This window comes from Rana temporaria, chromosome 5 (assembly GCF_905171775.1).
Source record: "Rana temporaria chromosome 5, aRanTem1.1, whole genome shotgun sequence".
Classification (NCBI taxonomy): Eukaryota; Metazoa; Chordata; class Amphibia; order Anura; family Ranidae; genus Rana; species Rana temporaria.
Window position 1 is genome coordinate 27,034,976 of NC_053493.1, and position 15,258 is coordinate 27,050,233.

The 15,258-nt window shown below is 41.8% G+C and overlaps 1 protein-coding gene across 1 annotated transcript in view; it reads right to left on the reverse strand.

Annotated features, from left to right (window-relative positions):
* Positions 1-8,085: 8,085 nt before the first annotated feature.
* The window catches only part of LOC120939571 (protachykinin-1-like), a 53,892-nt gene continuing 46,719 nt past the window's right edge, over positions 8,086-15,258 (reverse strand). The window contains exon 6 of the mRNA XM_040351977.1: positions 8,086-8,255. Coding sequence (XP_040207911.1) covers positions 8,206-8,255 — 50 coding nt within the window. The 3' untranslated portion in view covers positions 8,086-8,205. The remainder of the gene's footprint in view (positions 8,256-15,258) is intronic.

The following is a 15,258-nucleotide window of genomic DNA, read 5'->3' on the forward strand; positions in this document are numbered from 1 at the left end:
GCGCCCACACACGACCAAACATGTCTGCTGAAACTGGCCTGCGGACCAGTTTCAGCAGACATGTTTGGTCGTGAGTACGGGGCCTTAGACGACCCCTGCTTTTTGGCCAGTTTTTTTTATGTGTAAAAGGTAGTCTTATACACCAGCAAATACAGTATGTATTCTTAACTCAAAATGTCCGTAAATATTGCTCTCAGCTGCCTCCAAATCTCCAATATTTGTTTTTATTTTGCTGCTGTGATCTACCGGTAATTTCCTTTTAGAGGGTGGCTACATTTGTTCATCATGGTCCCACTATATGTAGGAAGGTAGCCACATTCTCTTGCTGGCTCCTGAGATGGACTATGAATTATGGGTCCAGGTCTTCTTATCCAACATCAGTATCTGACCTTACAAATATATTTTTGGGCTATATAGACACAAAGTCCCACAGATAGACATAAATCTGAAGAGCAGAGGCAGTTATAGCAACAAAGGGAAGGGCAGCTCCTTAATAATGATAATGGCCATGGTTCGGTTTTGGAATGGGATGTCCAACAGCTCATATTGGTGGGATGGTCAGGAGTCTACATACTTTTGGCCATAGAGCATTTTTCAAGTGACACTAAACTCTTCTTTATATATTTTTAAGCTACATAGTTAGTCTGGTTGAAAAATGTCCATTGTTGTGCTTTTTTAAGTACATTTTTACCCGCACAGTATTTATTTTGAATTCTTTTTTAATGAAGATATTTTTGAATACAAGTCAATCTATATGACATAGTCTATAATACAAAACTTATTCACGGAGACGTATGATCATACAAAATAGCTACATTTATTGGTTGACAAAAAAATATGAATATTTACATGAAATTAAAATACCAATTGCGTTACATGAACGACTTGAAAATCAATAAAAATACCCCCAAAATGGGCATGCAGTACACTTGATATTTGTGCCATGATAAATTCTCAATAACTTTGTGTAAATGACAATGAAACAGAACGTCTATTTCCCATGTCCAACCGTTACTATACTGCAGGTAAGTAAGTGGTTAACAATGTGAAATACATTGGGCGTTTGTTTTGTCAATAAAATTGTAACTATGTAAAAAGAAAAATATAATGAAAAATTTACTCTTTAGAGAAAAATCTACCAGTTATTGATTAATGAGAATAAATCATAATTGCAAAATATTCAATACTTCAATATTTTTGAGAGCAACATCAATACTTCAATTTTTTTAGAGAACAACATCAATACTTCAATATTTTAGAGAACAACATCAATACTTCAATATTTTAGAGAACAACAGTAGATTTTAATATTTTAGAGAACAACAATAGATTCAATATAAAAATCAAAAATGACATAATTACCCATTCCAAAATGACTATTTCCTACTTGCAAGTGACCAGAGTTAAATGGCTGCAGTGGCTTTCTATGGATCTTCATGGGATAAGAATATGTCCTCATGCATTGTGCTAGTGTGCTAGTGTGCCCCTCAGTCAGTCCTGAGTCATCCCTACATGGGTCCTTCTTCCTCCTTCAGTCATTTCTCATTGATTGCTTGATCCCCTCATCTAATTTTCTCCCTTTTTGTACCCATCAGGACAATAAGACTATAAAATCATACTAAGTTCTGCCCAACCGATATGTGTCCTTAACTCATAGGCCCCATACACACAAGGGGATTTATCCGCAGATACGGTCCAGCGGACCGTATCCGCGGATAAATCCTCTCGAGGATTTCAGAAGAAATCCGCGCTGAAATCCTCTGGCGATGACGTGTCGCGCCGTCGCCGCTATTATGACGCGGCGACGGGCGCGACACTGTCATATAAGGAATTCCACGCATGCGTCAAATCATTACGACGCGTGCGGGGAATCCCTTTGGACGGATGGATCCGGTAAGTCTGTACAGACGAGCGGATCCATCCGTTGGAATGGATTCCAGCAGATGGATTTGTTGTGCATGTCAGCAAATATCCGATCTGCTGGAATCCATCCCAGAGGAGATTTCTCCGCGGAAACAGATCCGCTGGCGTGTACACACCATAGGATCTATCCGCAGAAACCCATTTGCTGGGATTTATCTGCGGATGGATTCTATCGTGTGTATGGGGCCATAGGTTTGTTGCACATATGGGAGTTACTGTGAAGACGTGTCTGGTTTCTATTGGCTGACCACTTAATGATTAACTGTTCTCTGGACTTTAAGATCCTCAAGTAATATCACTTTTTCAACCACCAGGTGTCTCACCTTTATTGTGAGATTATCTCTTTACGTTAATATTTATATTATTGGGGAGACTATCTACACACACATATATATATATATATATATATATATATATATATATATATACACACACACACACACACACATATACACATTTTGGTAACTTTATATTATATAAAATACAATTAGTATATTTTTGAATCCTACATAACCTGCTTCTATATTCCTTTATACATGTATATCTTTTAAAAACAGTTTTTTCTAAACATGCACAGGTTATATCCCTCAATCAATTAATATCCTTTTATGATCACAATTTGATATCTTTCATAATGTTGGTTAGCTTCTATCACACCTCTGTTTAAACTCATATTCATATATCTATTTATATATTTCTTTCTTCTAATAAAGTCTCTAAATCAACAGATGATATAGTCATATTTTTCCCTCTGACCTAAGATGTCATTGATAATCTAAACATTATTTTTCATTTATTCCATGTCAATATATATTCTTACTTTTAATATCACGTGTATTTATAATGCAAGTCAAGTTTATACATGATTTGGTTTGTAAAGATCAGACTTTAGACTGTCTCTTAATGAAGACAGGATAATAGCTGAGCTGTGTAAACAAGTTCTCCTTAGGGATTCTTTTTGGTCAACACCATCCATTGTTTTTAGAACAGCTAGAGCCAACATTAGTATCCACTAAAACCACCCCACAATGGGTATATCTCCTCAATTGAAACCAGTTCAAACATCTTGTTTGGTGAATAAGATACTATCATTGTTCTAAACTTTCAACCCAAGCTTGTAAATGTTATAGATAGCTAATCCAGTTGTTCATGTCTTGGACACTTTGCAAACATGAGCTAAGGTAGGTTTTTTTATTTTCTGAAAGGATTCCATTCGCAATAGTTCACTTCAATTTTGAGGCCTACTGGACCTTCATATTTCTGCCAGTAAATATTAAATGTATTATTATTATTTGTATCATAACCCACGACACCATCTAGTTCAACTAATAAAAGGGGGGGGGGGGGTTAAACAATCCTATATACACAATCCTTTACCCGCAGTTGATCCAGAGGAAGGAAAAAACCAACAGCAAAGCATAATTCAATTTGCTCCAGCAGAGGAAAAAACTATTACCTGATCCCAGAGAGGCAATCAGATATTCACTGGATCAACTTTAGTTATACATGTTGGTATCTGGCTATATTATGTGAATTTAGGAAGGATTCTAGGCCTTTGTTAAAGCAATCTACTGAGCTGGACAGAACCAGCACTTGAGGGAGTCTATTCCACATTTCACAGCTCTTACCGTGAAGAAATCTTTCTGTATTTGGAGATTAAGGGCCAGATCCTCAAAAGGGATACGCCGGCGTATCTACCATGCTCCTTCGTATACACAGAGCTGAAGAAGGTATTTCATAAATTTGCCTTCACTTTGTCCCCAGTCGCCCACTCAAGATTACTTTGTAAAGTACCTATATGCTCAGACATGACCTTTTTAATATTATTATTTTAAGAATTTTTTGAAGTTTGTAGTACTATCTTTTGCAATCTGTTGTTCGTTTTGAATTTTTCCAACCTTTATTTCCTTTTTACATATTGTGTTAGATTCTTTGTAACATTTAAACAATGATAGTGTTCCTTCATTTTTGTATTTCTTAAAAGCTCTTTTCTTATTATTTATAGCTAAATAAGTATTTCTAACTAAAAGTGCCTTCTTTTGCTCTCAACCTCCTCTACCCTTAAAGGATGGCTACGTTTGTTTTAAATGATCCCACTGTATGTGGGAAGGTAGGTACCCTTTGTTGCTTGCTCTCGATATGGACTATGAACGATGGCATTTGTAGTGTACATAGATCAGTGTCCATGAGCGCAACTAACAAGCACTGCTTATTCCAAACATATGGAAGTGAGGAGGGAAAAGGAAAGGTTTGTGAACTCATGGAAGACATTATAAGAAGGCAGAAAAACACAGTAAAAAACTATTTCATGGAAATTAGATTACAAGGCCATTAGGTAGTGGATGTGTATAGATTATTTTTGGAGAATAAAGGTAATATTTCAAGATAATGTGTTGTGATTTTCATACTTTTCTTCTCTCAACATTAAACGTTAGGCATGTATAAAAGCTCTGTAGGTCTATAGTCTTTAAAGTGATTCTAAAGGCTCTGTATTAAGGCAAAAAACCTTCTGCCTGCAGCTACCCCCCCCTCCCAGCACCCCATTATACCTACCTGAGCCGATCTAGATCCAGCAATGTGCACAAGAGCAGCGGCTCTCTGCTCTCTCCCTCCTTGTTGACTCAGAGACAGCAGTGAGAGCTCTAATAGGAGAGAAGGATCTGTAGTAGAGGGATTCACCAGCTGGTGGCACTGTTAGAACCTTAGGCTGTAGTACCAGTGTCCACCAGTGGGTGTGTGGAGCACACAGCACCTCCTGCGATCAGGTGTCACTTGAGGCTAATTGTAGGCATGTATATAAATACCCGGCAAGCACTCACATGCTTGCCTTGGTATCGTCCTTGCGCCCTGACCTGCTAGCCTGTTATCTGAACCTGATCCTTAGCCTGTACCCGATCCTGAGCCTATCCTGATCCTGTCCCTCTTGTGTTCCTGTTCCCTTGCATCCCTTGCATGTCTAACGTTTATGATTCTGGAACTTCCCTTTGTTCATCTGCTGATACTCTGTGTATGACCCTGGCCTGGCTAACGTGTATGATTCTGGTACTTCCCTTTGGTTGTATAAAATTATTTGTTTGTGGGTTTCTGGTTGTGCACTGTTTGGGGTGTTTTACTTATTTATCACTTATATTCAATAAATCTTTATGTTCTGCCCAACAGGGAAACAGCTAAAGCCAAGAAAGCTCATAGATTTCGTTGCAGAGTGCTAAGAGTCCTAAAAGTTGTAGTTTAAGACAGCAGCTATATAATGGGCCAATGGACTCCTTACAATACATATCCCAATATGCACTGTGCAGTAGGATGTGTGGAGAAACATATTTTTTTAAACTGCTCAGGAAAGTTTTTTCTCTTGGTGCCAAGGGAATTAGAGAGAGAGCACACCTCTGTCTGAATATTCGCATGGCAGCAGGAGACCATACAAGCAGAGATCTGAGCCTGAGACTGGAAGTGGAGACACCTGTGGCCAGTGCAGCATCCACATCACAGCACCTGCACCATGGAGATTTGAGCATCTACTCACTTTCTTCTTTCCACCACTGATCACTGGAGGCCTTTGGGGAGAGACCAAGGGGGCCCCTGCTACAGCGAGACGTCAGCATTGCATGCCAAGGACTGGTGAGAATACTATTCGACCATTGCTGATACTGCTAGCAGGGACCAAGCCACTGTGAGTACGACTCCACGTTTACCCAATCAATATTGCACCCATAATGCTCTCTATACTGCACTTATTCTAAACCTAGACTACACTACACCTATACCAACCCTATACCACAATATACTGAACCTTTACCGCATCTGAACCACATCTACCTTGCATCTGTGCTGAGACTATATCGTACCTATAATGCATGCAGGTTAACTGGAACTGTCATTAAGTGCACCAACTCTCTTAAAGGGCCCCAATAATAGCTGTCATGAGACATCTCCTAGGACTCCCCCTCCTGTAATAATTATTATGAAAGTCATCTTTGTTCCCCTATGCCCCTCTCCTCTACTATGCTCATTTTCTTTTGGGCAGTGCATACCGAGTCAGTCTAGAACTAGTATTATCGCCATAAATGAGCTCTGGCAATATAGTTCCAGCACTCGTGGATGAAACTTTACTACTGTTCACTGCTGCACTTGAGATGGCCTTGTTACGTGTTTATACTGAATTGGACGCCAAATGGCATCTAATCACTAGTCCTCATTGTTAATCCTTTTGTATGTTCAATTGTGTTATTACCATTGGTAATCAGTTTTATACTTGCCTAGTTACCAACCATATTGGGTGACAATATGTTAAGTTTGCCTTTACTACCTGGTTTGGTTGCCTGATTGCTTTTTGATATAGTACTACTATTGGGTACTAAGTATTACTTTCAGTGATTTCCTATGATATTGTATGTTTGTATACTCAACCTGGTGTGCTAGAGGGGCTGAGGTTTTTGGAAAAGGTTGAGAACAGAAGACCCATCCTAATCAACAACTCCTATGAAGATAGTGCTTCGTGTGTATACATAGACAGAATATCACATAACAATACAATCTATATGTCATTGTTGTGCTTTATAATTTACTCCAATTGTCTATTTTTCTTGTTAGATTTTTTTAAATTCGACTGTAGCACCCTCTAGTTGTACTAAATGGAAAGATAGGATTTTTGTCAGGGTAGGCAAATGTATGCAGGCTTGGCTGGCAGCAAAGCCTGCTTGTTTTGTTTCCTGGGTTGGCAAAAATCCAGGGAGAGCTGGATGACTCACAGGCAGCATCACTGAGACCTTCCACTTGTTTCCAGAACATGCTAGAATTTCAAGAAGAAAGGAGGAGAGGTGAGGTGGGGCTGCCTAGAGTATTATGAGCGCCCTGACCAATCCCCAACTTGGGTTGGCGGGGGCAGGCCTCCTCAAATACCTATGATCAGCCCATCTGGGGAGGAGTTGTGATCAGGTGGAAGCTGGAGATGGAGTGTTAGGCTGTCAGGGCCATTAAAAGGGGGCTCCCCAGTCTGGGGGGGTGACCTGGGGGCCAGGGCTCGGGTGTGGATGGGACCCTCTCAAGACACATGGAGGTGTCCTGAACAGAAGGCACTGAGGGCAAGGGGAGGACAGTAGGAGAACACTGCTGGGCAAGTCTCCAGAAACAGGAGGAACAGCCAAGAGGGCAGGCGAGTGACATAGTCAAGAGGACTAGGAGGCACGCCTGAGAGGACTGGGTGCAAGCAGTCTGGGATGGGTGCAGAGCCAGTAAGGCCCCGTACAGACGACCGAACATGTCTGCTGAAACTGGTCCGCGGACCAGTTTCAGCAGACATGTTCGGTCGTCTGTAGGCCCGAGCCGGCAGGATTCCAGCAAACATTTGCCCGCCGGGCCTTTTCCCAGCGGGCAAATATTTCCGGACTTGTTTTAAAACAGCCTGCTGGAATCCTGTCCCCTCGGACATGTTCGGTCGTCTGTACAGACCTACCGTACATGTCCGATCGCCCGCCATCCCTCGCATGCGTCGAATGACTTTGACGCATGCGTGGAAGCATTTAACTGGCAGGGCTGCCCACGTCGCCGCGTCATCGTCGCGGCGACGGCGTGGACACGCCCCGCGTATTGTTTACGCGCGGATTTCTGTATGATGGTGAGTACAGCCACCATACAGAAATCCCCGGGCATACATGTACGGTGAAAACTGTCCGGCGGACCGGTTTCATCGTACATGTATGCTCGTCTGTACGCGGCATAAGGAGGACTGTGCTGGCACGGGCAGTGGAAAGAGGAAGATAGAGCCAGGAGGGCTGGCAGGGCCTGAAGAAGTGGTGCTGGGATCAATAGCCACATGAGACAGCTAGCACTAGGACTACTACCATTTTTGCTACACTAAAGATGACCGTGGTCCCTGCCTGCAAAGGACATTTGCTGAGCAAGTGTCAGGCCTTACACACAGTGCTAGCTGGTCCTGTAAGAGATAGTTTGCAACTAAGTGAATATGCTGGAGGTGAAGTGAGGAAGAATGTATATACTGGAGATGTATATAGTAAAACATAAAAACAAAGTGCAAGGACTACTTCTTGACTAATGAGTGTCTAATGATTTGTGAGCCTGGCTGTGCAGGGTGAGAGACGGACCACAATAACCAGCAGCCCCTAGGGGGGTACCGCTACACAACTTTATAAAAAAACGCTTCACACCTTCAGTTGTATAAATACTTTATTGAATATACATTTGGCTAATTTCATTGAATTAGCCACTGAAAGAGAAGAAAAGACTTTCCAGCCAACTGAACCATAACTCATTACAGCGAGAGATCATTTATCTACGCCTTCTGATGAAATCCATTTCATTGCTGCTTTCTTGCCAGTCTGAAAAACAAAATCGTGTTTTGGTCAGCAGTGAAATAATTCAGGTAGAGGCCGAATCTTCATATTCCTAAAAGTCATTGAACGTGTTGTGAAAGGCTAAATATATTATTTTATCTTGAAAATGTTTAAGTGGACCTTTCACCTTCACCGCATGAGCACCTTAGTAAAATGTAGCATATGGAGGAATAAGACTCTTATTTCTGGGATTGGTGAAGGAAGTGCGACATGGAAGTCCATTTTGAAAAGCTTATACTGTCTGTTGTCTTTTTTTTCCAAAATTTTTATTTTACTTATGTCGTTTCACCTAACTGCTGGTAATTTTGGCAGAAATGTAGCGATATCACCCCAAAAGTGTAGCCACCCATCCAAAACTATGCTAAACCCTCCCCACTCAGCTGCCTACTTACCTCTTCCGGCCTCCTGTGGTGTTTATGACCTCATTGAAGAAATATTGGCCCAGATTCTCAAAGGGATTACGCAATGTACGCCGTCGTAAATCCTAATCTGGGCCGTCGTATCTACGCGACTGATTCTTAGAATCAGTTACGCATACATATCCATTAGATCCGACAGGCTGTCGGATCTTAAATGCATTTTTTTTTTCTCCGCTAGGTGTCGCCTCCGTCGTTTTCCCCGTCGAGTATGCAAATTAGCAAAATACGCAAATTCCCGAACGTACGCGCGGTCGACGCAGTGAAGTTACGACGTTTACGTTAGATTTGCAATGCGTAAAGTTGCCCCTGCTATATGAGGGGCAACCAATGTTAAGTATGGCCGTCGTTCCAAAAAAAAACCAATGACGTCCTTGCAACGTCATTTGGAGCAATGCACCCTGGGATATTTTCAGGACGGCGCATGCGCAGTACGTTCGGCGCGGGAACGCGCCTAATTTAAATGCTCCACGCCCCCTACCCGCCTAATTTGAATTAGGCGGGCTTGCGCCGGGTGATTTACGATACGCCGCCGCAACTTTACAGGCAAGTTGTTTGTGAATAAAGCACTTGCCTGTAAAACTTGCGGTGGCGTAACGTAAACCAGATACGTTACGCCCGCACAGTTTTACGCCCAGATACGAGAATCTGGGCCATTGTTCCTTGCTGCCCACTCCTGCACAGTAACTTACCACTTGAATGGGCTGTACCCGTAACAATTAAGTAAGGCCTCATTAAAGTCTTTAAGGGGTCTTTCTGACTGTGACAGCCTCCTGCAGAAATCTTGTCCCTCTTCCCACACCTGTGTAGCACCTCTATAGACTTGTATGGGGCTTTAATTCTATGGTATGGGTAGGGCCCGTTCGAGTCTAGGGTAAGTTACTGTGCTGATGCAGGTAGAGTAGGACAAGATTCCTGGAACAAGAAACAAGGAGGCTGCCACCTTTGGAAAAAGGTAAGTAGGGTTCTCATTTGGAAACGGGGTGGCGGCGTTTAAATGAGAGTAGGTTTGGGGCTAGGAATTTTTGATTTGAATGAGATTCTGAACTTTACAATTATCAGAATGTGGTAGCCACTGATATACAAGTAAAATATATAGATTTTCTTTTTTATATATATATAGAGATATCAGAAAAAGAAAAAAAGGCAAAAAACTAATTGAGCATTGTAACGGAATGACCCATGACACCCAGAGACTTTTTATGCAGGTGAATCACTTAGTATAGGAGTCCGGACGTCTGGGGAATAATTAACTTCTCTAAATGTCATTCTCTAAAAGAATGTGATTGAAGCCCCCCCCCATTGTGTGATGTGTGGGTGGAGAGTTCATTTGTTACTTTGATTACTGTAAACATGCCTGTACTGTATATAAGAGAGCTAAGATACCATTAAAGTTCATTCATACATTTTGACTCAGAACACAGTGCGTATGTCTCGTCTCTCTGTGGGAATTCTTATGGATCGTGTCTGTTGGATGGTTGGAGTGTCAGATAAGCTGTCGTGGTTAATGAAATGGGAATATCGTAAACGGTGGTGACCGTTACAAGCATTTTTCTAAATCGGCCCATTAATGTGGCTATTTGAATATGGGATGCTTTTTGGATTATAATGCATGTACACTATATTATCAAAAGTGATGGGACACCTGCCATTACATGCACATGAACTTTAATGGCATCCCAGTCTTAGTTTGTAGGGTTCAATATTGAGTTGGCCCTCCCTTTGCAGCTATAACACCTTCAACTCTTCTGGGAAGGCTGTCCACAAGGTTTAGTAATGTGTCAATGGAAATGTTTGACCATTCTTAGAAGTGCAATTGTAAGGTCAGCACTGATGTTGGAAAAGACAGCCTGGCTCGCAGTCTCTGCTCTAATTAATCTCAAAGGTGTTCTATCAGGTTGAGGTCAGGACTCTGTGCAAGCCAGTCAAGTTCCTCCACCCCAAACTCGCTCATCCATGTCTTTATGGACCTTGTGATGTGGGGTTGTTTTTCAGGGGTTGGGCTTGGCCCCTTAGTTCCAATGAAGGGGACTCTTCAGGCGTCATCATACCAAGACATTTTGGACAATTTCATTCTCCCAACTTTGTGGGATCAGTTTGGGGACGGCCCCTCCCTGTTCCAACATGACTGCGCACCAGTGCACAAAGCAAGGTCAATAAAGACATGGATGAGCGAGTTTGGGGTGGGGGAACTTGACTGGCCTGCACCTCCTGACCTCAACCCGATAGAACACCTTCAGTACGAATTAGAGCGCAAACTGTGAGCCAGGCCTCCCCGTCCAACATCAGTGCCTGACCTCACAAATGCACTTCTGGAAGAATGGTCAAACATTCCCATGGACACACTACTAAACTTGTGGACAGCCTTACCAGAGGAGTTGAAGCTGTTATAGCTGAAAAGGGTGGGCCAACTCAATATTAAACCCTACAGACAAAGACTGGGATGCCATTAAAGTTCATGTGTGTGTAAAGGCAGGTGTCTCAATACTTTTGACAATTCAGTGATAATAGAAAATAATTATGGTAATAATATACGTAGCCTAAATGCCTTCCCAATTTGCCATTTTTTTTTTATTTCTTTATTCCATAGATAATGATGAATAGAATCCCTCATGCATAAATTATATTCCCCCAGGAATTTGTGAGCCCTTTTAATAAAAAGACTATACAAAAAGTTCCAAGGAAGGTGAACTTGAGTTATATTGTAGACTGCAAACAAAAGGTGTACCGTTCCTGTTGGCTCGTAACTCTTATTTCTGTTATTAATAATCAACTTAGGCTCTGGATGGAGATAATGAGTTGCATACACTTCAGAAGCATGTTATTGTTGTTCGTAGGTAATCCTTAATTTAATAGGACTTTGTTTGGGCTTTGTTTTTTTGGTCACCATGGAAGTTTAATTTTTCAAAGGCTTGTTATAGGCAACAGGTGTCTCTTACACCCCCCCCCCCCCAGGTTCCGTGTTCCATAATGACAGAAGTTGGCTTCCTTTCAAGACCGGGAATATCCTACATTAAGGGCTAGTGAAGGCTCTCCAGGAGCCAAGTCTTTAGTAATTTTAAGGAATGGGATTTTGCTCCTTTTAGGCTTTGGTCTAGGCATTATAAGTACCGAATAGGCTTTAAACAAGATATCAAAGGACATTAACAAGAAAAATTGCCGTGCCGTACAAAATGCATGGTTAATGTATTTTTTTCCCTCGTAATGGATCATTCAGGAGAGAAGAAAGGTTTTAATGGTCCTGTTTAGCAATTTCTTCTCCTTGTCTGCTTATTCTGCTCCTGATATGGACAAGGCGATATTATTTTAGAGGGGGAATTACATGGTCGTGCCAGATCCATTTTGTCATTTTAGTATCCTTTGGAGTGTAATGGATTCAGAACTAGTTATATCCAGATTAGAAAAGTTGTAGGTTTGGCACTGTGGTTTAGAGAGTTTTCTAATTACGAAACAAATATTAGCCAAGGTGGTATTAAAGGGACATTGGCCCACAATATGTATGCATATGCCTGCTTGCTCTGGATTGGTCACATATTGAAGCAATTATGCCACGTACACACGGTTGGAATTTCCGTCAAAAAATGTTCGATGGGAGCTTTTTGTTGGAAATTCCGACCGTGTGTAGGCTCCATCGGACATTTGCTGTTGGAATTTCCGACAACAAAAATTTGAGAGCTGGTTCTTAAATTTTCCGACAACAAAACTTAGTTCAATGTCGAAAATTCTGAGCATGTGTACACAATTCCAACACACAAAATTCAACGCATGCTCGGAATCAAGCAGAAGAGCCGCACTGGCTATTAAACTTCATTTTTCTCGGCTCGTCATCCCTTAAAATAGTCTATTAATTATCATGTTTTTTGAGAACAAGTTCCCAGGGTCCGGAAAGACAAAGGATCAGTGACCACCTTGGAGCTATGCCCTGTCCACTCAACTAAGTCCTGCTCTTGTTTTTCAACAGCTCTTTGAGAGAGTCTAAGGAGTCAGTAGAGGCTGTAAAATCAGATGGTGGAGGCTGGACTAGTCCCAGGGTGGGAGCACTTGACTTTAGATAGATGTTCAAGGCCCTGTGTATAGCAGAGGCCCTTCTCCACACAACCACTTTAAACCTGCTAAGGATTCCCATACATTATCCTCTGCACTTTGAAACAACTAAGGTGATTTTCAAAACCCCACATGGCTAAAATTTAGTTAAATGCTTAAAGGGATGGAAAAGCCTTGCGTTTTTTCACCGTGCTGTGCTCCCCCCAGACCCTGTTTTACTTACCTGAGCCCCGATTTTCTGTAGGCGCAATCCCGTGTCGTTCTCCCCACTGCTTCTCGGCTCTTCATTGGATAGATTGATAGCAGCGCAACCATTGGCCCCCCGCAGCTGTCAATCAAATCCAATGACGCGGCTGTCGTGGGACCCCAGAAGAGGACGATTGGGGCCACTCTATGCAAAACGAACTGCACAGTGGAGGTAAGTATGACATTTTTGTTTATTTTGCTTTTTTTTTTAAAACAAGCCTTTAGTATGCCTTTAAATTAGGCACATTAAGTTCTGCAGCCATTGAGGGCAGAAGAGGCAAAGTGGCTCAAGCTGATTGCTACTTAGGGAAGCTTTTTTTAGGGCATGCCAGTCAGAGTCAAGGGGGCACCACGTGCAAAGCAAGGCTTGCTGCCTAGCAAATGATCTAAGGAGAGATCTAAGGCCTCGTACACACGATAGGTTAAACAGAGGACAACGGTCTGATGGACCGTTTTCATTGGTCAAAAACGATCGTGTGTGGGCCCCATAGGTCATTTAACCATTGGTTAAAAAAAAGCCAACTTGTTTTAAATTTAACCGATGGATTCCTAACCGATAGGACAAAACCTATCGTTAGTAGGCACGACCATCGGTTAAAAATCCACGCATGCTCAGAATCAAGTCGACGCATGCTTGGAAGCATCGAACTTCGTTTTTTTCAGCACGTCGTGTTTTACGTCACCGCGTTCTGACACGATCGGTTTTTTAACCGATGGTGTGTAGGCACAACTGACCATCAGTCAGCTTCATCGGTTAACCAATGAAAACAGTCCATCGGTCCGTTCTCATCGGATGGACCGATCGTGTGTACGCGGCATAAGGAGAGATCTAAGGAGAGACAGTGGCTGAGTGGGCTTCAGGGAGGTGGAGATGGGCAGCACAGGAGCATACAAGATGCTCCTAGCAATAACAGGAATTATCCGAACAATGGCCTTCATGGTAGGATCACCAGGTATTTTCTAAATACTTTTGAAAATACTTTAACATGTTAAAACCTACAGTATATGCATTTTTAGTATTGGGTTTAGACCTACTTTAGGTGGAATAAACCTTTAAATGGTCAAAATTTGTTAAGCTGTGAACGCGTAACAATGTGAAATAATACATTGGATCAATACATGGTAGCACTGGGACATAGTTAGTAGTAATAAGCATGACAAGTTAAGCTGTTTCTTCGTTAACATCTGGATTGGCCGCAGGGGAGCCAAACACCTGACATATGATGGGAAATAAATCCATGGAGGGCATAAGATTATAAGGGTTAAGCTTGAATGACCTCTCTAGAACTCACAACATTAATCTGTGTTAATCCTCGACCTCAAATGTCAGGAGACTTTGCCATGAATATTGAACAAGTCAAAAAGTGACAATTCATGGGCTTGTTGCTATTTATACTGTGATAATATCGATCGCTGTATATTATTTCTGTGGAAAAAGAGAATTTCTGCCAAAGGTGGATGTCTTGATGGAAAAAACTGAATTTATGTTTAGAAATATTAACCAATTAAAGTCTACAACTTTAGAATTTGAAATCAATGAGGAGCTTTTCTGGTTGTCTCTGTTAATAAGTAATTGAATAAATCTGAGAAATTCAGCACAATAGTCGATTCGGCTGATGATTCACACAAGCTGTGCGGCTAAATCTGAGATGTTCACGGGGCACTGTAGAAAAACACAAGCATTGTGTGACACCTTCATAAAATCTTTATTAAAAATAATAAAGACTGGTGTTCACAAACGTTCTTTACAAACACATTTTGTCCTCTAAAATTACATTGCGGTTGCGGAAGAGACCTGCTCGACCCTCATTGCACAGAAGAAATTCCCGTAGTAGATTCTTAGCCAGATTCAGAGAGAGTTACGCTGGCGTATCAGTAGATACGCCGTCGTAACTCTGAATCTGCGCCGTCGTAAATTTAAGTGTATTCTCAAATTGAGATACACTTAAATCTAGCTAAGATACGACCGCTTGCGCCGTCGTATCTTAGCTGTCTATTTACCTCGGCCGCTAGGGGCGTGTACGCTGATTTACGCCTAGAATGCGTAAATCAGCGAGATACACCTAATCACGAACGTACAGTACGCCCGGCCGTCGCAGTAAAGATACGCCGTTTACGTAAGGCGTTTTCAGGCCTAAAGATATTCCATCAAAAAGATGGCGCAGCCAATGTTAAGTATGGACGTCGGACCCGCGTTGAATTTAAAATTTTTTACGGGGCTGGGCGTAATTTACGTTCATGTCGAAACCAATAAGTCTTTGCGGCGTAATTTGGAGCATGCG